Source organism: Ammospiza caudacuta, chromosome 7, assembly GCF_027887145.1.
Source record: "Ammospiza caudacuta isolate bAmmCau1 chromosome 7, bAmmCau1.pri, whole genome shotgun sequence".
Taxonomy (NCBI): domain Eukaryota; kingdom Metazoa; phylum Chordata; class Aves; order Passeriformes; family Passerellidae; genus Ammospiza; species Ammospiza caudacuta.
This window is the reverse complement of record NC_080599.1, coordinates 34,528,099-34,552,284: the sequence shown is the minus strand read 5'-3', so window position 1 is coordinate 34,552,284 and position 24,186 is coordinate 34,528,099. Positions and strand designations below refer to the sequence as shown.

The 24,186-nt window shown below is 43.0% G+C and overlaps 1 protein-coding gene across 1 annotated transcript; it reads right to left on the bottom strand.

Annotated features, from left to right (window-relative positions):
* Positions 1 to 70: 70 nt before the first annotated feature.
* LOC131560095 (vitellogenin-2-like) lies at positions 71 to 21,699 on the bottom strand. Its single transcript, XM_058808755.1, has 35 exons — positions 21,657 to 21,699; positions 21,286 to 21,306; positions 20,960 to 21,111; positions 19,059 to 19,310; positions 18,760 to 18,921; positions 18,508 to 18,656; positions 17,935 to 18,085; positions 17,672 to 17,829; positions 17,427 to 17,592; positions 16,813 to 16,938; positions 15,602 to 15,820; positions 14,978 to 15,195; positions 14,762 to 14,859; positions 14,212 to 14,336; positions 13,506 to 13,607; positions 12,792 to 12,911; positions 12,512 to 12,701; positions 12,081 to 12,174; positions 11,091 to 11,276; positions 10,747 to 10,885; positions 9,736 to 9,964; positions 9,478 to 9,653; positions 8,944 to 9,270; positions 8,615 to 8,662; positions 8,381 to 8,464; positions 7,640 to 7,852; positions 7,405 to 7,547; positions 5,926 to 6,064; positions 5,069 to 5,204; positions 3,673 to 3,859; positions 2,346 to 2,437; positions 1,780 to 1,877; positions 1,541 to 1,700; positions 297 to 458; positions 71 to 183 (listed from the first exon to the last, which is right to left on the bottom strand). The coding sequence occupies exons 1-35, from the start codon at positions 21,694 to 21,696 to the stop codon at positions 71 to 73; spliced, it is 5,175 nt and encodes a 1,724-aa protein (XP_058664738.1). The 5' UTR covers positions 21,697 to 21,699.
* Between the last annotated feature and the right edge of the window lie 2,487 nt (positions 21,700 to 24,186).

Sequence of the window (24,186 nt, the reverse complement as noted above, 5' to 3'; positions counted from 1 at the left end):
AGAAGAAGCAGAGCAGAGCGGCCTCGGGGCCGATCCCCGCCGCCCGAGCTGAGCGGGGCCGGAGCGGGGCTCAGGCCGGGCACTGCTGCTGGCACGAACACGCCGTGTGAGCGGACACCGAGCTCACGACATCCTCGGATTTCTGGTCCAGCCGAAGCTGCCCGTCCAAGCTGAGAGCGGAGTCTGGAGGAGAAAGGAGAGCGGGGTTGGTTTTACATCGGGGCGCTCCTGTGTCAGTGCGGATTTTCACAGAACCCCGGTGACGCAGCGTGGCGTGCCCAGCTCACCAGACTCACCGGCTGGAACGCAGTGGAAGCCCACGGACACGGAAACAGTCTGGGTGGCTGAGCAGCCTTTCACACAGCGAAGGACTGGCTCCACGGAGAAACATTTTTCTGCTGCCTTCTCAAATGAAAGTGGCTTCTCACTTTTGACAAGTTTGTGCTGCAGTTTACAAGCTACAAAACATGAACCCTCTTAAAGCATGCACAGAGTTTAGACAAATAGCTTTCAGTAGTTAATTTGTAGAACTGGCAAACACTAAGACCAATGGATGAACAGTGTGACACAGCTAGATGAAGTTAATCAGGTTGAAGTGAATAAATTTTTTGTCAAAGGCTCAGGCTGTGAGAAAATGAGGCACGTGGAGCACAGTTGCAAGGACAGAGATGGGACCTGGGTGGGACACTGATGTCCAAATCCGAAAAGATACATGTGAAAACCTTGGTCAGCTGACACTCAACTTTACTGAAACTGAGACAGCACTTCATTTTGGAGCAGCAGTGGCTCCCAGGCATATCCTCTCTGTACTGTGAGCAGCACCACACCTGCTTTGCCGTGGCTGAGTAGCTTAGTCCTTAAGTCTATAATCCAGCCACCCCAGAGAAGCTTGATCTAAGAAAACATTACAGAAAGGCCAACACATGCCCACAGGGTTGTGTTCCACACAAAATGTGTGGTGCACCCTAATGTAACCAACACATTAATGTTTTTATGTAGGACCTGGATGGCAAGAACAATCAGTCATTCCCAGGCTGAAGTTTTCAGACTGTGTTAATCTTCAGCCTGAGGAAATTAAACCAAGTTTTTCCCACCTCAAATGCCCTCTAAGTTTGATAGTCAGGGCTAGATATGATATTTTAAATCTAAACTAAAAGTCTGTAAATAACAGAATTAAAATAAAGAATGAAACTGCTGAAAATAACATAAAATTATTTTTGTCAACAGTCAAACTTCCTCCTTTTCATACTAAATTATCAACTTAGAGAGTTTTAAGTTGAACACACAAACTCCAGGTAACTATACAGTGCATAAGATGTTGATATAAAAGCCCAACAAAACTAGAACTTGCAGTGAACTACCAAACTCAGGAAAAACAGATTTTTTTTCTTCATTTTGTCTGTGGCCACTAATCACAAAATTAGCAAAAAATGAGATGACTGTGCTACAATTAATAGAAACCAAGTATTCATGTGATTGATTGATTGACTGATTAATTATATGAAGGCAATTACATTAATATATGTTGGGATCTTAGTACCTCCAGTACAGGGGTCTTCTGAGACAATCCAAGAGTGACCAAAACTCACAGCATCTTTAGCTAAATATCCACTGGGTGTTTGATATTCTCTTTCTATCTCAGCATCATATTTTCCACAAATGCCACATGTTTTTCCAGCCATCCAGAAAGCAACTTGAATCTTTGTGGAAATACAGAAAAGTTGCATGTAAATGCTTTTCTTCTAAAACTAAACCCACTGAAAGTAACTTAAAAATTACCTCAAGTCTGTGCCCATCATAGTATATTTTATCTATGCCATAATCTGGGGCCTTTAGTGTCAGTCCTTTCTTTTCACTGCTGAGCAGCATGCTTGCAGCTGCAACAGAAAAGAGCAATGTGATCTTTCCTAAAATGAAGTTACTGTTTTAGGATCCACCCTGAACCTTTTGTTAATTTCCTGGGGACATAGTGCACACTCTACAGAATCCCAAAAGAGATGGTGGGAAGTAAGAAGACTACTGCTCCCTGCCCTGGGAAGAGCTGAAGCCGCTCACAGGGGTGGCTGTGACAGAGGTCATCTAATGCCTATTCTGTGGGTCTCTGGAATCAGCAAAACATACTGCAGGCCTGCATTTTCGGTCTGTGCAAAGATGTACAGGACCAGCATCCCATTCTTTGCTCCTCTTTCTTGCCACCCATGAGAAAATCTTGCATGAAGGCATGTTAAAGTCTCCTAACTCTTTCTCAAATTAGTGTCCTAACTCTTTTATCTTGTGATGTGTCTGCAGGATCATGTCCTCTCCTTCATCAAAGATTAAACAAAATCTAAAGATGAGTCTCTTACCAGTATTAGATGTGTATGGAAAATCTTTTGGGGCTTGGACACCATTAATCTTCAACTGGATGAGTCCATTGGAAACATACATGTCAATCTCACTTTAAATAAAGGAAATTAGCGTAAACAAATGCTTCTCCTTTGCCCTACTCAGCTTATAATTTGCTGTTCTGGCAGAACCATCACTGCAGGATGCTCGTATCATCCTGGCATGAATCTGCCCTTTAGGGGGAAGGCTGGGGGGCCCAGGTGAGTGTGCCAGCAGGAGGGCTCCCAGTGCCCCTCCCCTGGCTGTACCCATCTCTGGGGGGCTGCTCATGGCCATGGCACAGGCAGGGAGACACCAGGCTGCGGGAGCCTTGCTGCAGAGCCACCCAATTGCTATTACCTTCACATAAATGGAAGGTGCTTTACATTTCAAAGGAAGATTGGGTTTCCTAGGGCAGTTCTCTTACAGCCTGAACAGGCTGTGTATTGTAGTATTTTCTTCAGAGCAGTGTTTGCTCTAATAGAAGAAATATGAAGCTCAAGCACATCAAAAGCACATCCATACAATTGCATGAAACAATCAGGAATGATTCAGTGATGAGGAATGTCTTTATCTACAAAAGATACAGTCTATAAAACAAGCTTCTTTGTGTTCTTCCATAAAACAGGCGCAGGGAATACTGGATTCCCTCTGTTTCTCTAACACTATGGCACAGTTAGGCACACATTTTTCAGAAATAAACAATTACTTGTAATGAAACCTTACAGATCAAAGTCTATTTATGTGCTTTGAAGAACACTCCCTGCAATGATTTTAGTATGCATAATCCCATACAATTTAGGGGTGATTGCTCCAGGCTGAAACAAAGTGTATCTTAAATGAATTTCAAATAGATTAGAATATTATGTACCAACTGAGAGATGTCCTAAGAGAGTGCCTCTAATCTGGGATAAGTAATGCCCTTTTTAGCTATGTCCACTTTTCAGCAACTCTGTGTAATGACTGTGGGTTCTAATTTGTTCTAATTATTAGCTTAGTGTAGAAGGCCAGACTAATGATTACAATTTATGTGTCTGCCTAACTACTAAGTACTGAAATGAGATGGTTAAGTTCTAACAAATTAATGAAGAATTTGTGGCATTAAAGCCTTGAGGTTGCTATGAACCTCAGATATATCTCAGAAGCACTTTTAAAAGACAAAGTCCCAAATTTCAGTGACACTCCTAGATATCTTTCCATTGACATCGGTACTTTCTGCATGAATCTAATGCTGCCCTGCCAATCTGATCTTCATTTATAGCATATTCAGCTTGGCATCTATTTTTTATTAAGTTTTCAATTACTTACTGGCTGGCAACTCTAACATTTACTGCTATAAGGTCAGCAGCCTCTTCAAGTCTTTTCACCATCACCAGGAATTTAAGCTCTGGACTACAGTCCTGCACCAAGACATGGTAGCACTTTACAGGCATTGAATAGTTAAATTCAACACCATTGAAAGTTGTGATCTTATTTTGGAAAACTGTACAATGACCTGGAAAAAAAACCAGTAAAAAGTAAGCATTTTATAATTTATATGAGACAGATATTTTATTCTAGTTTTGTAATTAAAGGAAAAAAAATCATCTGATTCTGCATGTTCTGATGTAGAAATGAATTAATTCTGTCAGATGAAATTTTAGATTTTTAGTAATTCAAAAGTAAAACTTTTCCAGTCCCCAGGCAGCAGGACAACACCCCTGTGATTCAGGCATTGTGTGAGATAAATTGTGCTCACAGCTGGTGCAACTCTCAGTTTGTGGCATTTTGGCTTTTCTAACTTTGTTGTAATCAAAAGAATTTCACAAGGGTTGATAACAATTCACATACCATTACCACTATAGAAAGTTTACTGAAATGCAGATACCTTTATGGAGTCATAACCAGGATTAGAAATAGAAGTTGGGAAGGAAAAAATACCATACTACATTTTTGTCTTTTTCACTGTGATGGCATTTTGTGGGAAATCCTACCAGCCCTGACTAGAAACTATTTTGCAACAATTGTAGTTAATACAGATTAGTTCTGGTGTTTACCTAAGAAATACCATAGAATGGCTCAGACTAGAAGGAACTTTAAAGATCATCTAATTCCAATCCCCTTGCTATGGACAAGGACACCTTATAAATATGCATGGTATGATATTATCCCACTGATTCCATGCAAAATGTGACTCCTTATTGCAGGATTACATAAAGCTTTTCATTTTAAAACTTACCCTAAGTAAGTATAATGTGATTAGCTGTTAATACAGCATTAATAAAACAATAATCCCTTCAAACTCAAAGTGCAGGATTTGAAATTAATGAATACACTTTTGGAGCTGTTTCAGCTTCAACATAACAGTGCTAATCAAGCAGAGCACCCTAAATCAGCGGTCACTTAGATGTTCCTCTCACAGATTTCATTTTGTATTTTCATCACAAACAATTTTTGCAGTGAAGCTGAAATGGATGCATTTGGGAATGGAAGTATTTGAAAGTATTATTTGGCATGGAACTGAATGTTTAATCTTCCTAGTATGTCTCCATTTCTTTATATCTTTGCTGCTTCACAGATTTTCATAGAGATGTTTTGTTTTTATCTGACATCCAACTGATTTTTAAGCGAATAGATAAGTAAAAAAACTTACATCAAAAGTGTAAATCATGTTTACAAAATTTACAGAGTCAGTCAATGGCTGTGCAGATAGTTACTTGCTGACCTTTAAGACTTTCAATGAGTGAAAGTGTTGCTTGGGAAAAGCCCTTCCAGCCAGAGGATGGTGATGCTGAGATGGCTGTGCCCGGATGTGAAGGGACTGGCAGGGGCAGACTGATGGCTGTGTCGTAAATTGTGAGCTGAAAATCAGGCAGGAAACAAGCATGAATGGGAATGAAAATGCAAAGTACAGTATAGAGATGAGGTAGCATTTTCCTCTAATTTTCCAAGACAACTGTGCTGACTGAAATCTAAATTAACATCTGGATTTCTGTCAGAGAGAAAAAGAAATCAAGTCCTCTGTCTACAGCATGAAAGAGTTGTACAGTGTGACACATCTTCAACCAGTGGAACAGCAGTGCTAGAAATGAATTTGGATAGTCACCAATTTGCAGCTTTTTGGGTACCTGTACATCACATTTGTTCTCAGGCTGAACAGTTTGCTCACCTGAGATACACACATTCTTTCTGCCTGTACATCAAGTGCTGCTGTTTGGCTGTCTCAACAGCCTGGTTTTGCTGTCTTTTCCAGAACACAGGAACACCTGTCATCTTTCTTAAGATTTTGGGAGGAGTGGGCTTTTTCGTAAGTTATTTTTTAACTTGCTGTCAATCATGATGATTATTTTCTAACCTGTTTATTTCATATGCTTGTAAGCAAATGAAATAAGCATACATGCAAAAGACAAATATGTTGTAAGATATTTTCATACTAAAACCAACTGCATGAATATAATGTCTTCTGAAGGCAGCTTCTTTATAGTTTTGTTTTTTTTTTTTAATCAGCAGGTTAAAAACCCCTTAATAATCCATTTCCTAGGTATTGATTGCTTCAGGATAAAAGATGATGGAAATTGTTACCTCTGGCAACTTAAAGACAACATCACAGGTTCTTGGAGATGTCAAAGCCATAACCAAGGTTGCCTGGTGAGAGGGACTAAGCTGTTGCCTTTGGGAAAACCCAAGCAAATAGGCAGCTCCTGGGAGAAATGAGTAAAACCTGGGGGAAAAAAAAGGAAGTTATTAAAATGAATTGTCTTTGAAAGAAATTATTATTATTTGTTCACACTAAAATACCTCCGTAAAGTAATATGCATATGTGTTGGCATCAGGGCATGTTTTGCATCAGGGTTTGGTGATACATGATGTTGTATATTGAAGGAGAGGCAGCAATTTTATTTTTTAATTGGTATAAAATTGGTACAAAAGACTCTGGATGGGAGAGTAATATGAGAAGAAAAGTGTGGCAAATTTGTTTTAACCACATTCAGACTTGAAAATAGGCATCAATTACATAAGCCACCAAATACTAACATGCTAAAAATATGCTAAATTAGTATTTCACTTTAGTAGGTCAGTCATGTAGTGGTAACTTTAGGCAAGGATCCTTTGCCCACTAAGGCTTTCAACAAGCTGATGGAAGGATCTCTATGAATGAGTTTCCAAATAAGCTTGGGACTGAAATAGAGAAATACAGAAAATGTTCCTTTATAAAATGGCTTAATCTCTGAGCAGAAAAGAAAAGGTTAGTTCTGTGGCTTTGCTCCAGTATTGTCAATTGGATGGTTTAATCTCCTCTAATAAGAGTAGATAACAGCTTTAGGTAATTCAATCTAATGTAAAAAGCTACCTTCTTCAGGAGACTTTAAATCAAATCACCTGTATGCCTTTAATGTGAAAACTTGTGTTGTAAGTGTATTTAGTTAACCGAGTTGCTGTACATGACTATTTTAGTAGCACTATGCAAGAAAAGAGGCCTCAATGTGTATCTATCTATATGTTATTGCAGGCAGATGCATGGAGGGATACAATGAATGAATGCAACAGATATTTCATTAAAAAGGTGAAACACATGAATGGACCCCAGAATGTACAGTTTTCAGTTTTCTTACATTAACTGTCATAAAATATTTGTTATTTAATGTGCATAAGTTTTATGAGAAGTATTTGTATCGCCTGCTTTAGAAGCCAGAGGCAAGTGTCTGCATTAGGAAATTAGTAAGAGACTGATTTCATCAGAGACCCACGGTCAGGCTTCTGCTCTGAGCCTCCATGAATCAGGAAGCATGACAAGAGCCATCTCCTAATTCAGGCACTTAAAATTACAAGTCTGCAATAGATTAGGTAAAATCCCATCATCCCTTGTGGTTTTCTTGCATACAAAAATGCAGTAATTATGCTTTGAGGGAATGAATACAGAGAAAGCAAACATTTGTAATCTGATTTTATGAAATCCTACTGATTGAAGGGATTTTTTTCTAGCTTGGAAATTGCAGAACTGAACCTGCAATTATTTGGAGCACTGAGATATATTTTTCAAAGACTAAAGTGAAATCTCACCATCTTGCAGTAGTTCGGATTATTGAAGGCACTTTCAGCCACTCCAGCTTCATCTGCATAGCTGGGTAAGCAGCAAATTGCCCTGTTGCAATCTGAGTAGCAATCTGGTAGTCCTGGCAATTTTTACCCCATTTAAGAGAGCCCTAGTAAAGGAAAATAAATAAATTTTTACATAAAACATAGCAAGATCATTATGTTTCATTTAAATTTGGGCCGATTGATATTTTAAACTTACTGATATTTTTCGGTAATTAATTACTGAAGCATCAGCACAGAGTTTCCATCTGCTTGGTCCTGTGATGCTTGAACCAAACATCTGTATTCTCCACCTCTTGGGCTGTGTGTCAGTGTACAGGACAAGCTGAAATCCTGTTGGCTGCTTGTTTCTGTAGATGGCACGAAGAACTGCAGCCAGTATTGGTGGCTTTCTGTCTCCCAGGAATTCAGGCTTTGGTGAGTAGAGAGGAAACAGAGACCAAAGACACAAAGAAGGCATTAGAATTACCATAGTAAAACCACTGGCATGACCAATGCAACTAAGACTATGATGGGAATTTTTTTGTAAATTTTTTTGTAGTTTCAATGCCTAATGAACAAAAGAGTGGCAGAGTCAACTCCTAAACTTTTATAGAAAGATACACAAGGAAAATATCCCTGAAACCAGCTTCTGATCCAGCAGGTCAGCACTTCTAGAGTGTTCTGGTTTTTATAGTGAATTATTTGCTGATCAAGACAAATTTCAACATATACAGCAATACATTCCGGTTTCATTCAAAAAAGTAACCTGTATTAAATGAATATTAAATTACAGTCAGTGATTATCCAACGTGCTCACCTTTATAAAATAAGAAACAGTTCAATTTCTTTCTATATACCTTTTATGCTAAATCACTGTAATTTTCCTATCTGTTACAAATATACAAAAACTGGAAATGCAAAGTAAATGTTTGGGTTTCTTGCAGATTAAGACATTCACCTGAGATATGGCTCTGGAGAAATCTTCATCACTAGCTGAGGAAGAAGAGCTGATGCTGATGTTCAGGATTTCCCCTCCTGTGTCCTGCAAAAAGAAAGAATCACCTTGAAGCAGGTGCCTACCACTGGAAGGTGTTGCAGAATTAATTTATCATATTTTCACTCCCAGAGAACTAGGATCTAATTGCAGAAAGACAGCAAGACTAGTTGTACATGCTGCATGCAGTAGATGTACCTGTTCATCCGCTGGCTTAAACAAAAGCTGGTAAACAGGTGGGTTTGCCTGTGAAAATAGATAGTATGTAAGATCCAAGGGAAAATAAAGAACTAATTTTTGAAAAATGCATTAAAAATTTCAGTTCTGAGTATGGAAAAAAAAAGGCAGAAAATTACATTTTTTAAGCATTTTATGGTGAAAAATTCTGAAATGTCAAAATTCTGATCTGAAATGCTTCAGAGAACCAGGGTTACTCTTTCTTTTGTCCACAGTCTATGAGCTCAATTTTCTGATGTACAAAAGCAGTCACTATAAGAAATATAAAGGGTCCAGCCAGAGTGAATTACCTGTTGGTTGGAATATTCCCTGTCCCCACTGCAGTGCCTGTCCCCAGAGTGGTCCTCCTGGCTGCTGCTGCTGCTGCATGCTGTGCTGCCAGCAGAGCTCCCACTGCTGCTCCTGCTGCCGCTCCTGCTGCCACGCTTCTGCCCAGACTGCCTTCTCTCATCCTTCCTGTGATGATCTCCAGGCTCTCTGCCATCAGCAGAGGAAGCAGCAGAGGAGGAGGATGAGCTGGAGAGGTGGGGTGTGCTGGGCTCTGCCCACAGGCCTGTGTGTTCAGTGTTGTACTCTCGGTTAATCCGTTTTGTGCGGCGCCGTGTCTTATTTGCAGCCTCCAAAAACAGTTGAAAGCATTATGAATTTATTGCTTGTTCTGTTACATTTCCCTGGCTGTCAGATAAGATGCTCACCACAGGCTTTCAAGGAAATAGAATTCCTCCCAGCCCAGATCCTTGCTTTGCCATGCCAGTTTCCCACAATGGAAACCCTTGGCTTCATTATAGGAAATATTTCCCTCCCTGATGCTCAAAGTCTCTTACCATGAGCACCTCTTCAATGCCTAGAATCTTCTTCAGTTTAGCTTGAATGTCTTCGTATGGAGCTGCCTCTCCCTCTTCCTTTGATCCTGAGCTTGATACCTCAATTATTTTTGAAGCTGCTTTGGGTCCTGCTTGAACCTCCAGCTGTATTTTGTCAATGTCAGCATCTGTACGAACTAAAGGCAAAAGCATTCCAGGGTTTGCTGCTTGAGCATTATCTACAGTGACTGTCAGAAAAACTTGTTTTTATGATTTTACCTGGCTTTAAAATTATTTTGGCTTCAAATTCTTCATATAATTCATGCAGATAGGTATTTCTTAAGGAAGCTGAATTTTGTGATTTAAGGCTGAGACAAGTAGAACATCCCAAACTTTCAAATTTTTTACAGAACCTGCGTATGTGAAATCTTCTTCCTGCATTGTTGTGACGTATCTCTTCTGGACCTTTCTGGTATCCTTTGGATATCACATTAGGCATGCTGCTTTGCTGTATTAAACAAAAATAAGGCATATTAATTTTCCATAAAAAAATAAAATTGTCCCAGCTCTTAAAATAATCCCTCCAGTTAATGAAGAGAATGCTGACAGTCCTGCTTAAAGAAGGAAGCAATGCTTAGAATTAGAGATCCAGGCACTGAAAGCAATGGGGTTTCCTCCAAAATGCTCTGTGGAAGAGGACATCTCTCCTGCCCACCCTTTCTCAGGCAGTGCTTCACGAACACACTTCCAGTGAGAACCTGCAGGGCTCTTTGCAGGGGCAGTCCCTCTACATCCCTTTCAGGCTTCTGGTCCTCCTGCTGGAAGCCAGTGCAGCCTTACCATGCCAACTTCTGAAGAGCACATGACAGAATGTGCTCCTGCAACCCACTAAGAGTTATCTCGGGATTTGTGAAGAAAAATCTATATCCTGCCCAAGAACCATATTTTTCACATTAGTCTGATTCAGGAAAAAATAATTTTAAAAAAGAGATATTGTACAGAGGATGTGAATTTCAGACACCTTCCCATGACTGTAAAGAAATAGGAAGACATGCTGTCGAAGCAGCCCTGCCTGCATGCAGTGAAGAAAGTCAGTGGTCTGTGAAGGATCATGTAATGAACCCATTGGGTTTTAGGCTTGGTGTGGGAAGTATCAGGCCCCTGTTGAATTTCACCATTCCTGTGTTTGTGATCTGGTTGGCCAGCTCCCATGTCAGGGGTGCCCAGCCCTTCAGGGGAGCTCGCTGCTCTCTGCCTGTCTGCAGTACAGGTGGCAAGAGGCCTCCTTACCTTCCAGCCACCAGGTTTTGATGATCCTTCTGTTGACTCCTGGTCAGAGATACTTGGTATTTCTCCTTTGGGGAAAATCTGGGATTTCTTTTCAGAATCTACCTCTTCCATGTTCCTTGAAATAGCATAAACTTCACTCCTGTGGAGGTGATAAATGGCACACAAATAACACCTTCTGATTTCACTCTACCCATCTTTCCTGGTGCAAAAAAGACATTACAAAGCTTTGTTTGACTGCTGAGGTATGGCAGACCTTAACAAGTAGTTGTATACTTGTTATTTTATAACAGGGAACTCAAAATCAGTAACACAGAGCAAGCAAAATGAAAAAAGCTCTCCTGTACCTCGCAGCTGCGAGCTCAACCTCTTGATGGCAGGGAAGGGTTTCAATCTTCAAATTTTTCTCTTTCATATTTATCCTGGCATCAAATTTCATTGTAGTGTTGGCACTGAACTCTGCATGATATTCAAAACCACTCTGAAAGTACTGTGTATTAATCCCCATCATTGCAATCATATGAAAATACGCTCTGAAAAATTGGAAATAAAACCAGGCATAATTATATATCAATATGCAAAAATTTAACTTTGAAATGCAAAAGTACATTTTCATGCTGTTCTTTTATTGTAAGACCCACTACAGATGGATGAAGAGATTTATCACAACCGGATAAGAAAAAAGCTAATATGCCACTGGAAAACGTGGTTTGTCTGAAAAACAAAGCTAACACGAACCTTCTGACTGCATTGTCACTGGTATTGTCATTGTCATTGCTTGAGGACAAGCTAACTCCAGAATCTCATAGCTTCAGATTCTGCCTATTTTTATAATATTATCACTCCAATTATTATCATCATTGTTACTATTATCATTATTAGTACTGTTGTTTTTGCAGATCCAGAAGCATTTCTCCTTGCTCCCTGAAATTCTTCTGGCTTATGCCAGGTGATGATGCCATTCTATGCTGAAATTGTAAAAAACTTGATACATAAGATAATGTATTTTCACATCTTAGTATCTTTAGTCATTGAACAGGTACAAATGCAAGCATTTCTTGCAGTGGCAGAATAGCACAGTATCTTGTGGGATACTATGCACGTTGCTGGATTTGCAGGGTTGTAAAGCATCGGGGGATTGTGTTACTTTCTCTAGACTAGCAGATTTGTCCAAAATCTGGGACAAGTAAGATTCCTGTATAGCTACACATAGCTATACATATCTATGTCAGATGTGACTGACATATATCTGTGTCACGACATATCTATGTCAGATATAACTATAACTATAAATATTAATGTTTGTGTGTGTATGTGAATATATATGTAATATTTACTTTGGCCTGATGTCAGCATGAATATCCGTCTTGGATTCCCACAACTGTGAGGGTTTAAAATTGTCAGATACTGGGGGTGATAACTTTACATCCACTGAAAAAGACAGACAAAAATTATATGAACAGAGAAACAATAAATTCTGGGGAAAAAATACTTTCAGTAAGCATAATAGTTAAGGCAAGAGCAGTGCTTTTACTTTTTGAAATACTTTACATGGTTATTTAAAGGTTGCTAATACCAAACCAGAGTTATACAAATATATCTCAAGTGAAATATCCTAATTACTTCTCAAACGCTTTGGAGGCAAATGGTCACTAAGGTTTCAACATTACTGGGGTATCTTTCAAGATTATAGAGGATTCAGTTTGAGCAGAGGGATTGGACCCACAGTTGTGTGTGGAACCTGCTCAGTTTGGCTTCCCACACTCACCATCAGCTGCAGCCTGGGCCACTGTGGCCCCGCACAGCCCGAGCTCCAGGGGCAGCCCAGCGACGGTGGGGACGATGTGCCTCATCTCAGCCACCAGCACTGGCAGGGTCCATCGCCCTGAAATGCCTCTCTGGACCTCCGCCACCACTTTTTTCACTACTGGCTGCCAGTCTGATGATCCAGTTAGACTCTGGAAACAGAGAAATAGGTTAGGTAAGAGGAGACACGGAAGGGAAGTTATTCAGAATTGCAGACAAAAAGTCAACAGCCTTGTCAGTACCATCATAGTCTGTTGAATGGCCTCTTTGTCAATGTCAGCAAAGGCAATCTCTTGACCAAATACTTTGATGTAAGCAGATACCAGGGGGTCTTCTGGCGGCAGTTCTTTCCATCCCAGAAACTGTGGTGTTTAGGAGACATGGGGAGAAAGGGAAGGAGCAGAAAATATCATTTAAAGTGAAGCAATGTATTAACAAAGAGTAGATCCCATCTGAAGGATGAGAACTGTGGTTCCTTAGCCAAAAACCCAATAGGCATGTTATGGGTCTGAACAAATGTGGCCTTTCTTAATTGCATAGCTGATTTCAGAAAGAGTTTCCCCATGTAAGGATGAGGTAAGGGCAAGGTAATTTCTGCTGCTGTAAGTAGTAGGTGACACCCAAGGAGTCATGAAGGAAAAACCTTATTCAATTATAATTTCAAAATAGAAGAACAACCACTTAGTGTGTTCTAACATACACTTTAAAACATTTTGGCTCTCAGCAGCAGCCTCATCTTTTGTTCTATACATTAAGAGCTAACACATGTTGAGCGAAAAGGTGGCATCTGTTGAGAGAGTAAGTACAATGTAAGTGCAGCTTTCCATGACTGGGCAGGATGACGGACTCCTTTCTTCCAGAAACATCAAAGGGATGGCTCAGTGGGTGAGTGATGCAACCCCGGTGCTGTGAGGAGCTGTCTGATGCAGACAGGTCAGAAAGGTGCCCAGACATACCGATTTACCCAGCTCCTTCAGGGTCTTGTACGTGTCATAGTCAGCAAAGGGAATGTTCTGCTTCCTCAGGAGCTTGGTGAGGCCTTGTGACCGGAAAGCCACCTGTAGGAAAGAGTCAGGCAGCACAGCCCCAGTACAAGAGAGCTCAGGAAAACTCATGTGCCTGGGATTAACTCACTGAGGCCACATGAAATACTTGTTTCATTAAGCCATTGCATTATAAGGACGTGTACCTGGTGGGTGGCTGCAGGCTATGGCTGCAGATGCTGAGGACGTGCTGAGCCAGCCAGCCTTAAATTAGTCAGCAGGGATAATTTTAGGGTAGGGCAGAACTCAGCCCAGGCTACAAAGCTTGCTCAAGAAGCTGTGTGAATTCCTGCATGCTGTTACATGAAGCTTTGTGCTGCCCTGGCTGTGCTGCTGGCTGAAATTTAATTTCCCTGTACTTATGCAAAATACCCTGGATCCCATGTGACTTTAGGTGGGCAGATGGATGTTCTGCTGCATAAGCTTTCATCCACTCCTAGACTTACATGCCTATACTGATGTGTTCATTGATGAATGTGTGTGTCAAGAAGCCCAAATAAAAGAAGTAAAATCATAATCATTATCTAAATTTTCCCTTCCACGTCCGTCCTCACAGCCAGAACTGGAGTTAAACACTACATCACAGTCCAAAAGCTGGCTGCCTTAATGCAATACTTACCTCGATAATATCCATTGCAGTGTTTGCATAATAGCCTCTTACTTTTGTGATTATGTCAGATGGAAACATGGTGCTGGGACTGTTCATTAGATAGACCCTCCAAATGGCACCAGCCTGATACTGAACTGTTACAGGAATAAAGCACAGCAGAAATTAGGGTCTCCAAGGTTCTGGTGCACATAAGCCACCTCAGCTATGTGCTGGGGGATCAAGATCACAAGGGGCTCTGTCAGGGTTCAGTCCCATAGGTCCTCAAGCTTGCAACCTCAAGAGGAGGACTTTATTCTAGGGCAGAGTCAACACAACCCCAGGGACTGAAAAAGGAGGCCTAAATCCGTGTGCAAGCACCACTTTCCCCAGCAGATACCAGAGATTTGGATTTGGAAGAGTCACAGGAAATTTTGCATGTTAGGAAGTTCTTCTGCTTTTTCTATTTCAAGAGTGCACTAAATTCACAGTTTATCATTGGATTTTGGATGAAAATCACAGAACACAATAGAGGCATTTGGCTACCTAAGCTGAGGAAGTGCACAGGGCAGCTGGTACTCACAGGAATAGTCACTGATCTGAATGACCTTGCTGTAGCGATAGCTCAGCCTGTCAAGCCTGGGGCCCAGGAGTTTAATGGCAACGTTGCAGGCAGCAGATCTGAGTAAGAGAATTAAAATCATATGAAGAGAGTCGACTGTGACCAAATTCTTAGAAAACTGCATGGAAAAAAAAAATCTCAGTTTTCTACTAAAAATATACTTCTTCCTCTACTTACAGTTTATGGAGCTGTGGGATCCTGCCTGCTGCCAAAGCCTTCATGTGTGAATATGCAAAACTGGCTACTTGCAGGCTGGGCTCTGTCAGCAGCGAGGTGGCCAGAGCTGTTACTGTTGGAAGAGCAGGCTTGGTTTCGAAGAGAACGACACAAGCCACCATTCGGACATTGGGAGCAAGCGTGCTGTCCATAAACACCTGCAGGGTGAGCTCCCTTACCTACAGGGGGGAGAGAGAACCTCTGAGAAGCCCATAACTTCCTGTGAGCAGTGCTTCCAGAACAGTGCATATGTGCTCTGCAGAGGATGGAGAACAAAACCCTAAACAAGAGATGTGGGCACGGCAGCTGTCACCAAAAGTGAAGATATTGCTGGGTGCACAGTGAGCAGGGCTGGGAGAAACAGCCATTAGGATGAGCATTACAGGGACTAAAGCACTCTTTCCCAGGATATCAGCAAGGATGGGATGATGTCAGGAGTTTACAGCATGGGCAGGAGGAAGACCAGTAACTGAGAAGCCCGTCCAGAGTTGCTAACGTTACCTGATGGCTTGGTTATTCCTGAATCACTAAGCAAACCCAATCCATACCCTTTAAGATGTTTGTTTAAATAATAATTGCAGTTACTTTTGCAGGGTCTTTTCTTGCAATTTTCCTTAAAGCCAAAACAGCATCAACATGAATTCTGTTTGGTAATGAAGCTGCAGCTGCAGAAAACGTTGGCAAAAACTTCAGGATGCGTTTGATACTGGCTGGCTCTCCTGCATTGCCCATGGCTTTCAGGGCCAAGGACATGTCTTTGGCATCACCTCTGCTGGTGGCTTCAGTAGCAAGGTCATGGAGTGGCTGAAAATGAAGCAGACACTGTTAACCTCACCAGGTAATGGTCAATGATCTTGTAGTAGTGCATAAAATGTGCTTTCCATAGCAAGCAGAACAATTACTGCTGCAAATCCCAGAACTGAGCTCTTCAGGCTTTTCTCCCAGGAAAATCCCATCCTTTTCAGGATGCTAAACATGGACCATACAAATAAACTTGGTTTTCTCCTTGCACGGTGTTGTAGTTGATTTTGAATTGTGCCTGAGCCTGAGTGTAGGAGACAATCCCAGGTGGGTGCCTGCACCAAAGAGCCTTTTGCAAGTCCAAAGGCAGTGCTGAGCTCATGCCAAGCTCAGTTGTTCCCAGGGCCACCTCTGCCAGCCCTGCCAAATTGCACTTGCATTTTTCACTTCTACAATAATTTCAAGTTTACTTGAACAGTTCTGCTGTTCTGAGAAGCAGAATTACAATTCAGGTGGCGTGGCTTTATTTCACTTTATTTTGGAAGACTGAAACACATGTCAAACACAGCAAGGCCTTCTCAGTGCTGTGATCCTGCTGAGCAAGGAGCTGGGACTGCACGGTCCAAGAACAATGTCCTGAATATTTCTGCAATTGTGTAGCAGGGCTTCCTTGGAAGCCCTAACCTATGACATACCTAGAGCTTTGCTTATATTCACACTTCACTGTCTTTTTAAGTATATTCTACCTAATGTCAAAGTGGAATCATAGAATCATGATTATTTTGCTTTAATCCGAGTTTTGTCACAACTTAACTCAGTTTCAGGCTGGTTACAGGATCCATTATCACAATGGGCTTCTAGTATTACATTTGAAATTCTGAACTATTCCAGCCTGTTCTCTCAAAGGCATCAGCTCAGTGTTTCATTCTGCCTTTGCATTGCTGAGTGAGGCATGCAAATAGTGAGTTACCTAATTGTCAGCATTGTGAGAGCTAAATTAAAGGCACTTTTAAAAATTTTTCACCTTTTATGAGTAAGAAATGAGAGTCACATACCTGAAGAAGTTCATTTGGACACAGTAAAGCGTGAGCACAGTATTTATTCACCATGCTACCATATCCTAGGTAGACAATTATCCTATGCATCAGTACTTTCTGGATTTGGGGACAGGTCAAAAAACTCTGCAGAAGGGAGAAGTATCATTTTTTACTGTTTCTAGTAATTAGAGCTGTATTTATCAATAAATGGATGTGAGAAATAGATAAAATTGATTTGTGCTGTTTCTAAATAATTTCAGGAATTAAATTGAATGCTAGACATTCAGCTACAAGAAAATTAAGTAGATTTGCCCCAGTTATGCTGTATGCTCTTTAGATACTGATTACATATTATTTTCTTGAGTTTGTCTTTTTTCTTTTTAACTTCTGATTTGGCAAAAAGAATCAACAGTAGTTTTTTTATAGTTTGTGGTGTTTAATATAAAATATAATTACAAACTTTTGGAAACAAGTGTTTGGGAACATTTTCTGAAGCATTTCCCATTTTTGTTACTACATTGCATTTTATAAGTTTAGATGGAAATGTGTTGTATCTTTCACTTATAATCCTATGAATTGACCTTTAAAAAGGAGTGAGAGGGAAAACAAAAGGACGAATGATCTGTACTCACTGAGGCAATTTCCAGGGTCTTTATGTTTGGCGTAACAAAATGGAAGGCGAGAGGGAGAGTCACTGCTTCTTCCCAGATGTTCAGCTTCTTGTCATGGATTTTTTGCTTCAGGAATCTGAATGTGTCAGTGGCTCCAGCAGCACAGATGGCACTCAGGAACCAGGGCCTGCCAGGGAAAGGAGCACTCATCACCTCACTGCCCAGTGTGCCTCTGGTCAGAATCCCGGGCTGAAGGCCATAGTTACCTGTAGGGGAGTTCCTTGACAAACTGCAGCCACAAAGACTCGATTTGATCAAGGGTTGCTACACGAAAAAGCTGTATCACTTGTAAGAACTTGGCTATAGCTTCTTTGGTGGCTCCTTTCTCATTATTCTCAACTAATTGCCGCAGCGTCTCTGTTAGCTGGGGGAAAAACAGACAGCTGGAAATATTCATGTCTAAAGTAATTATGTGATGACCTGTTAATCTTATAAATAGTGAAAGTGGATGAAAGTAAGCCTCTAATACCTGTAAATCTGGATTTTTTATCCTTAATAGAGGAATTGGCATCTGGAGTAGCTCTCCTGAGAAATGGTAACGAAGACTCCCCTGTTTATGCAGCTGAACTGTTGGTTCACTGAGAGGAGGCCTTTTAGTGCCGACCAGGGATAGCTCTTGTCTTCAAGGGAAAGAGGGAAATGCATCAGTAGACAGCAAGCACACTGTGCATGAAGGGCTTGCACAGCGTTGGAGCAGACTGAGGGCTACCCAGCAGGACTGCAAATGGAGGGGCACTTCCCTGTTCATCCATAGCTCAGGATTATCTGGAAAAGCCATAGACTGCAAAAGCTTTTGTGAGAGCTTGTTAAAGTCTCTGAGAGGTTGGACAGATGTTTTGGGTGGCCTAAACAGTAGAGCACAGGCCAGCTGAAACACCCCGGGCATCCTGGGCTGGGCATCCCAGGAGCTGTACAGTGTTTTGGCCCTTGGCAGCCACAGGCCAGACACTTCTTGTTCTCTCACAAATCAACAGCAAATATATAATCAGTTTTAAGCATCTCCTCCTGGCTGTGATAATGTAAGGACACGCACAGTGCCTACCTCACCTCCACGACTGCTGCCCCGTTGGGTTCATTGAAAGGAGAGATCTGGTACACCTGGTCCGACATAGCGGACGTCAACGATGCCCCGCTGTCGTCATACCTGATCTTGTAGGTGGATGTCACCGTGCCCTTAATGTTTCTGGCTTTCTAGAAGTGCAAAGAGACCACTCAGAAATAGGAGTGGGCTGGTGAGCCCAGAGGAGCCAAAGCCCCACGAGCAGCAGTGCAGGGGTGGCTCCTGCCCTCGTACCAGGGTGCAGGTGGGGCAGGGCCGCACGTAGGCCATCCCCAGGTTCCTCACTGCTTTGTCCTGGCAGTCTGTCAGGTCCTTGCTTTTGGAAACTGTGGCACGTTTATTCGTGCTGTCGTCCTGGATAACGTATCTGGTTTGACAGATGCCTTCAATCCCAGCCTGCAAGTGTGGGTTAAACACAGTGAATGCCCACTTGAAACAGCAATAAAAAGGTCAAAGAAAATGGTCTGGGAAGTATAACTTACTCTTTAATTTGAAATTAGACTAAAAGTAAAATCAGAATGGAAAAAACAAACCTCCTGTAGCTCATACACATTTTGTGTCTTTTTGATGGTTATCTGCAGCATGTTCAGAACCCCTCTCGCTAGGTTAGTGCACAGAACAGGACAGTCCTCAGGGGCAAAAATACTCCCAACCCTTCCTTCAGTGTATTCAAACTTAAAGGGCTGGCTGAGACAGGCAGCAATGGTTTCTGAGAGCCTCGAAGACGGAGTGAAGGAGTCAGTGGGCCAGAAGCCATTGTGTTCCTCCAGCTTTGGAGATCGAATCTGTGAACAAAAATAGGAGAACAACCATATTTTTCACCATCAGATTGAAATAGTCTATCATACAGAAACTGGACACTCCTCTTCCATGGCAAGACAAAAGTCACTTGTCTAACATTGCAGGAAACAATTTCCAGTTTGGACTCCTGTGCTCAGCCTAGGAAATGCAAACTTCCATGAAGGATTTCTGCCAGAAAAATAAGATTATGTGAGCAGAATTCAAAAGTTCAGCAAGTCTGATTAAGTTTGTAGACTGAGTGAAACACCAGCTACCAACAATCAGTACAAGCAGGATACTCACTCCTTTCCCACAGATGACAAGTGACATCTCCCTTCAGTCTGCAAGGCAGCCAAGCCATTACTGCCCAAGCTGCCTGCCTGAGCACACAGGGACTGTTCTGGCTGCTGCTCCAGGTCCAGCACGTCCCCGAGCACCAAAGGCACAGCAGAGCTGATGAGGGAGCAGAGCTCACACCTTTGGAAGTGGCTGACACCCCTTGAGCTCCTCTGGCTGTAAAGCCTGTGCTCAAGTCCTTGACTGCTACCTAGTGGAAGTGTGTGCCTGCAAGCACAGACCCATCCAGTCCCTCACACACACACCTCCCACCCTCGTGCATTAAAGTACATGTTCCTGCATAGGGAAAAGGTGTGGGCTCAGTGCTCTGTTTTATTTTAGGCATTTATAATCGATGCTGTAAGGGTGGCTTGCCTCTTGTCACATTTTCTCAAATTAAATCCTACTCAAGGCTCCTGTCTCAACTCCAGTGAGGTTACACAGAGCCTGCAACGGCAGCCCTGTGCAAAGTTTGACAATAGGTATTCCTTCACTGTTTCACTTACATATGTGCAGGATTACAGACTGAGAAAACTCCTAGGTGAGTGCTAAGGGCAGCTCCCACAGCTTTTTCTCCATGTGCTGTCTTCTCAGTCCCTAGTCTGTGGTCTTTTGTGCCATGCCAGTATTTTAAACTGTTTGGTTTAATCTTTTTGATGAGTAACAATATCAAAAGGGGGATAATGGAGACAGTTGGGTCTTTCTCATGTGATATCTGAATTCCAGTGCTGAGCTTTTTTAGGCAATGGACCAGGTTAAAAAACATGGACATTTCATTCTAGAATGCTCATGTTCATACCCAATCTTAGTGTTGCCTTAGTAAAATCATGTTAGGACATTTGTTTAAAGAGCTGCCAACCATATTTTGTATGGAGGTGAACCTGAGGCAGCTTTAGCCAGGGGGCCCAGACCCTGATGGCAGCAGAGAGAAGCAGCTCCAGCTCCTTCCTGCAAAGGAGGAGGCTGTGAGCAAGCCTGTGGTGCTCTCTGTAGGTCCCTGCCAGTGACCAAAGCATTCTGGATGAGCTGCAGACCCTTCAGCAGTGCCCCCAGCTCTCCCCACCATAACCTGGTGTGCAGGGTGCAGAGCTCAGTGCCCATGTCCACACCTCTGTCCCTGCTGGGGAATCTTCACTGCCTCAGGGAAACTGCTGGGGCCTGGAGGCCCATCTCAGCAGTGGGTAGGGCCCACAGCTTTTGTGAGAGTTCTACATATTTTTGTCACTTGTTCTGCCAGCCTGGAGGAGTGAAGGAAGCATCTTTAGCTGCATGATCTCAGTGGGAAGGTGGGAGGGCTTCCATGGCCATGGTGATTTACCTGCAGAAGGTGCTCACTGAGGGACACACGGCTGATCTCCACCTTGCTGGCCAGCCTCAGCCCTGCCGTGGCCATGCTCCTGTCAGGGAACCCATGCATAATGATGCTCTCATAGCTGTACAGGTAGGTCTTGCCCATGTGAAAAACAGGCTCTGTCAGGGAAAAAATATAAGACAAACACTTCCATGACTGTTGTGATGTTACTTGAACAGCCCAGCAAAGAAAGATGAAGCTGCCACTGCCACAAAGCAGGGGTGAGCAGCGGGCAAGGCAAGGCTATGAGGGAAGGCAGCGAGGGAGCTGCTGCATGGCAGGGAGCCACTTACCAAGGTCCTGCTTCTGGCCCTCTGTGAGGAAGGAAAGAGAAGTGTTAATGAAAAAAAAACTTTTCTGTAGATCCTTTAATGCATTATTCATTAAGTCAGCGTGCTAATGGTTGGCAAACCACCAGAAATGGGGCTCACCCCACACCCCCAGGACACCAAGCCCATACCAGCCCTGCTCACTAGCTGCTGCTTGCTTGGCTTTTCTCTGCTGCTGAGCTTAGCACAGAAATCTAACAGTTTACAGCTGAAACTGTTAAAGGGCTTCAGCAAATGAAGTTGTAAATATCCCTGAAAAGCCCCAAGGAGATGCAATTTGCTCAGGATCACAGTGGCTGTCACAGCTCGGCAGTGATGGTAAAGCTTCTACTTACCTGCGAGGGCCAGCACCAGGGCCAGGATGAGTCCCTTCATGCTAAAAGTGACTGAAGCACACAGGGGAAACCTGTGGCTTTTATAGAAGAATTATTAACAGGCACAGTGAATTTTGTTGAATTATCAACTTCTTATCAACCACCCAACAAACCCTTTGAGGGAGAGGGGGTTGGGGTCAGGGAAATGGATATTTTTGCTGAACCAAAACCATCACAAGTTCTGTTGTTCTCACTTCACCAACTGAATGTCTTGAAAGTACCTTTAGAAACAACTACCTAGAAGTATTAAAACATAGTTAAAGCCAAAATTTTTATTATGTAAACAAAACTACTAATTATCCTTACTCCCTGAGAGCACCTGGTGCTATTGCAGTCTGTGCTGACTCTGTCTGGGTTGTCCTGACCTGACCATAAGACACACAGCTTATCTAAGTGATAGTGCCCCAGCAGGATTGTGCAAACCCTGGCCAGCTCTCCTGTGACACCGTGCCCACCCCTGCCCTGCTGTGGGTGGGACAGGCTGTCAGCACAGAGCTGCTCTCTGGGGCAGGGACTTCACCCAGTGACACAAACCTGCTGTCATTGTCACGAGGGCCATGGCTAAATGCTGCTGATGTCCACGCTTCCCTCTCCTGCCTTCTCTTCCAGGGCTGATGTGCCAGCCCTTCCACTGGTGTGTTTAGGCACAGAGAGGTGTTGGTGGGGGCTGCCTGGCAAGGGGGACAGAGAGAGGCTGACAGGTGTTACAGATCAGACCTCTTGGCTTAACAAAGGTGGACAACGTGCAGGCCACCCAAACTCTTCACATCCCACAACAAGAGAACATCTTCAGCCCATGGTGGAGCCCCCTTCTCTCATCAGAAGGCATTTTCCCTGTGTAGGGAAACCCACAGATCTCTCAGGCTGCTCTGGGCTCCAGGTTTGGCTCTGTTCCCAAGCCCACCAGTTCCCTGCAGTCAGGTCATGGAGTGCTCCATCAGGAATCAGCACAGGGAGGGCTGAGGCAGCCCAGGGCTGGGGGGTTCACCTTGGCACCGTGTGGCCACTGTTTCCCCACCACCCTTCTCCTCTCTGGGTGGGAACAAAGCCGCTGCAGCCCACCTCTCTGTGGGGAGGGACTGGATTCATTTTCTCATCCACAGACCAGCGGCTCCTCTCCAAGACAGCTTAGTTTTTGTAATGTTCTTTAGCTAATGGGGTTTTATAATTAGCCTTTGGGACATAATTTATAATGTCTGACAAACAGTGGATTTTCTTCCTAGATCAAAGACCACATCTGTAGGGAAAAAAAAACAAAGAAATTTGAAGCATGACAAATCCCTCACCGTGTTTTTACTGACTCTGTATTCAGGTCCTGTTTTTTTTAACCCCTTCCCTTGTAAAACTGGTAGCACATGATAGAAAGCCAAGCTATCCACTGGAGAGTTTTGTCATGTCTTTGGAGATTTGGTAAATGTACTTAAGGGTTTGAGTATACAGCTACTGGCCACTGGTACTCAAGGCTCAAAAGCCATTATGGCATAGCTATAGCAGCTGCACAGGTTTGGGTTTTAAAAAAAAAAAAAACATCTTGCAAGAAGCAAGGACTTGAGGTCAGTGGCAGTACAAGTAGAAAGCTGCTGTGATGGCAATATTAAATGCAACAATGCTTGTATTCTCAAAATTATAACATTATATCACTGCAACATCACACTCTAACAGTGACTTCTCAAAATAATGGTCAAACAGCATTCAATAAAGGTCCTCACTGGCAGCTGTACAGGCTGCACCCAGCTGCAAGGGCAGGGTCTCCCCAGAATCACCAGCACTGCAGAATTTTGTCCCCATCCCTCCCTCTGGGCAGCAGATGCTGCATCCCTGGTCATCCCAGCCATGCTGCTGCCACAGGGACATCTGTTCTTCTGCTTCAAGGGTCACCTAAACCCGCTGGCAAGGGCTTTGTCTCTAGTGACTTCTCTATGAAACTGAAACCTCTCCTTTTCTGGGTCACCTCTTCAGTACCTCAATAACAATTTCAAATCCCAGTCTTTGCCCCCATATATTCACAGCCCTTTTGCACTAGTATTTCTCAGAAGGATATGACCTGAATTAAAAAGAAGAGAGAAAAAAAAATCCCCAAACTAAGAAAATTGTGAGGGTGACAAACAGTTTGGCTGAGCCCATTTCCCTCGAGCTGTGGCAGTGGAGAGAGGAGCAGAGGCTGCTGAGGGCTCTCCACAGGCTCTCATGAGATGGACACCTACACCCACCTGGCCTGCAGTCCCACAGGGGCTCTGCCTGCCCTGGCTGATGCTCACCCAGGCTCTCCTGCCAGGGCAGTGCTGCTGGGGTTCAGCACACCTGCATGCTGAGGCTGCTGGAAAACAATTCCCCCAAAACTCTGCTCCAGCCTTGGCACGTTGGGAAGAGAAGAGCCTCACGGGCTGCCCCAACTGGAGCTGGAAGTTTGTGCCAGCATTGCCCACAGGGGCCACATAAAGCCCTGGATTCTGCTGGATTCAGCCTGAGGTTACCTGGAAATCTGTGCTTT

Bases quoted from the DNA above. Each gene is read 5' to 3' on its own strand.
- LOC131560095 (XM_058808755.1), bottom strand. From the start codon at position 21,696: ATGAAGGGACTCATCCTGGCCCTGGTGCTGGCCCTCGCAG. The intron at 8,663-8,943 runs GTAATTCACTCT...CTATTTTCACAG, and splicing joins GGGAATATTCCAACCAACAG to GCAAACCCACCTGTTTACCA. The intron at 3,860-5,068 runs GTCAGCAAGTAA...TTTTTTTTCCAG, and splicing joins ACTCATTGAAAGTCTTAAAG to GTCATTGTACAGTTTTCCAA.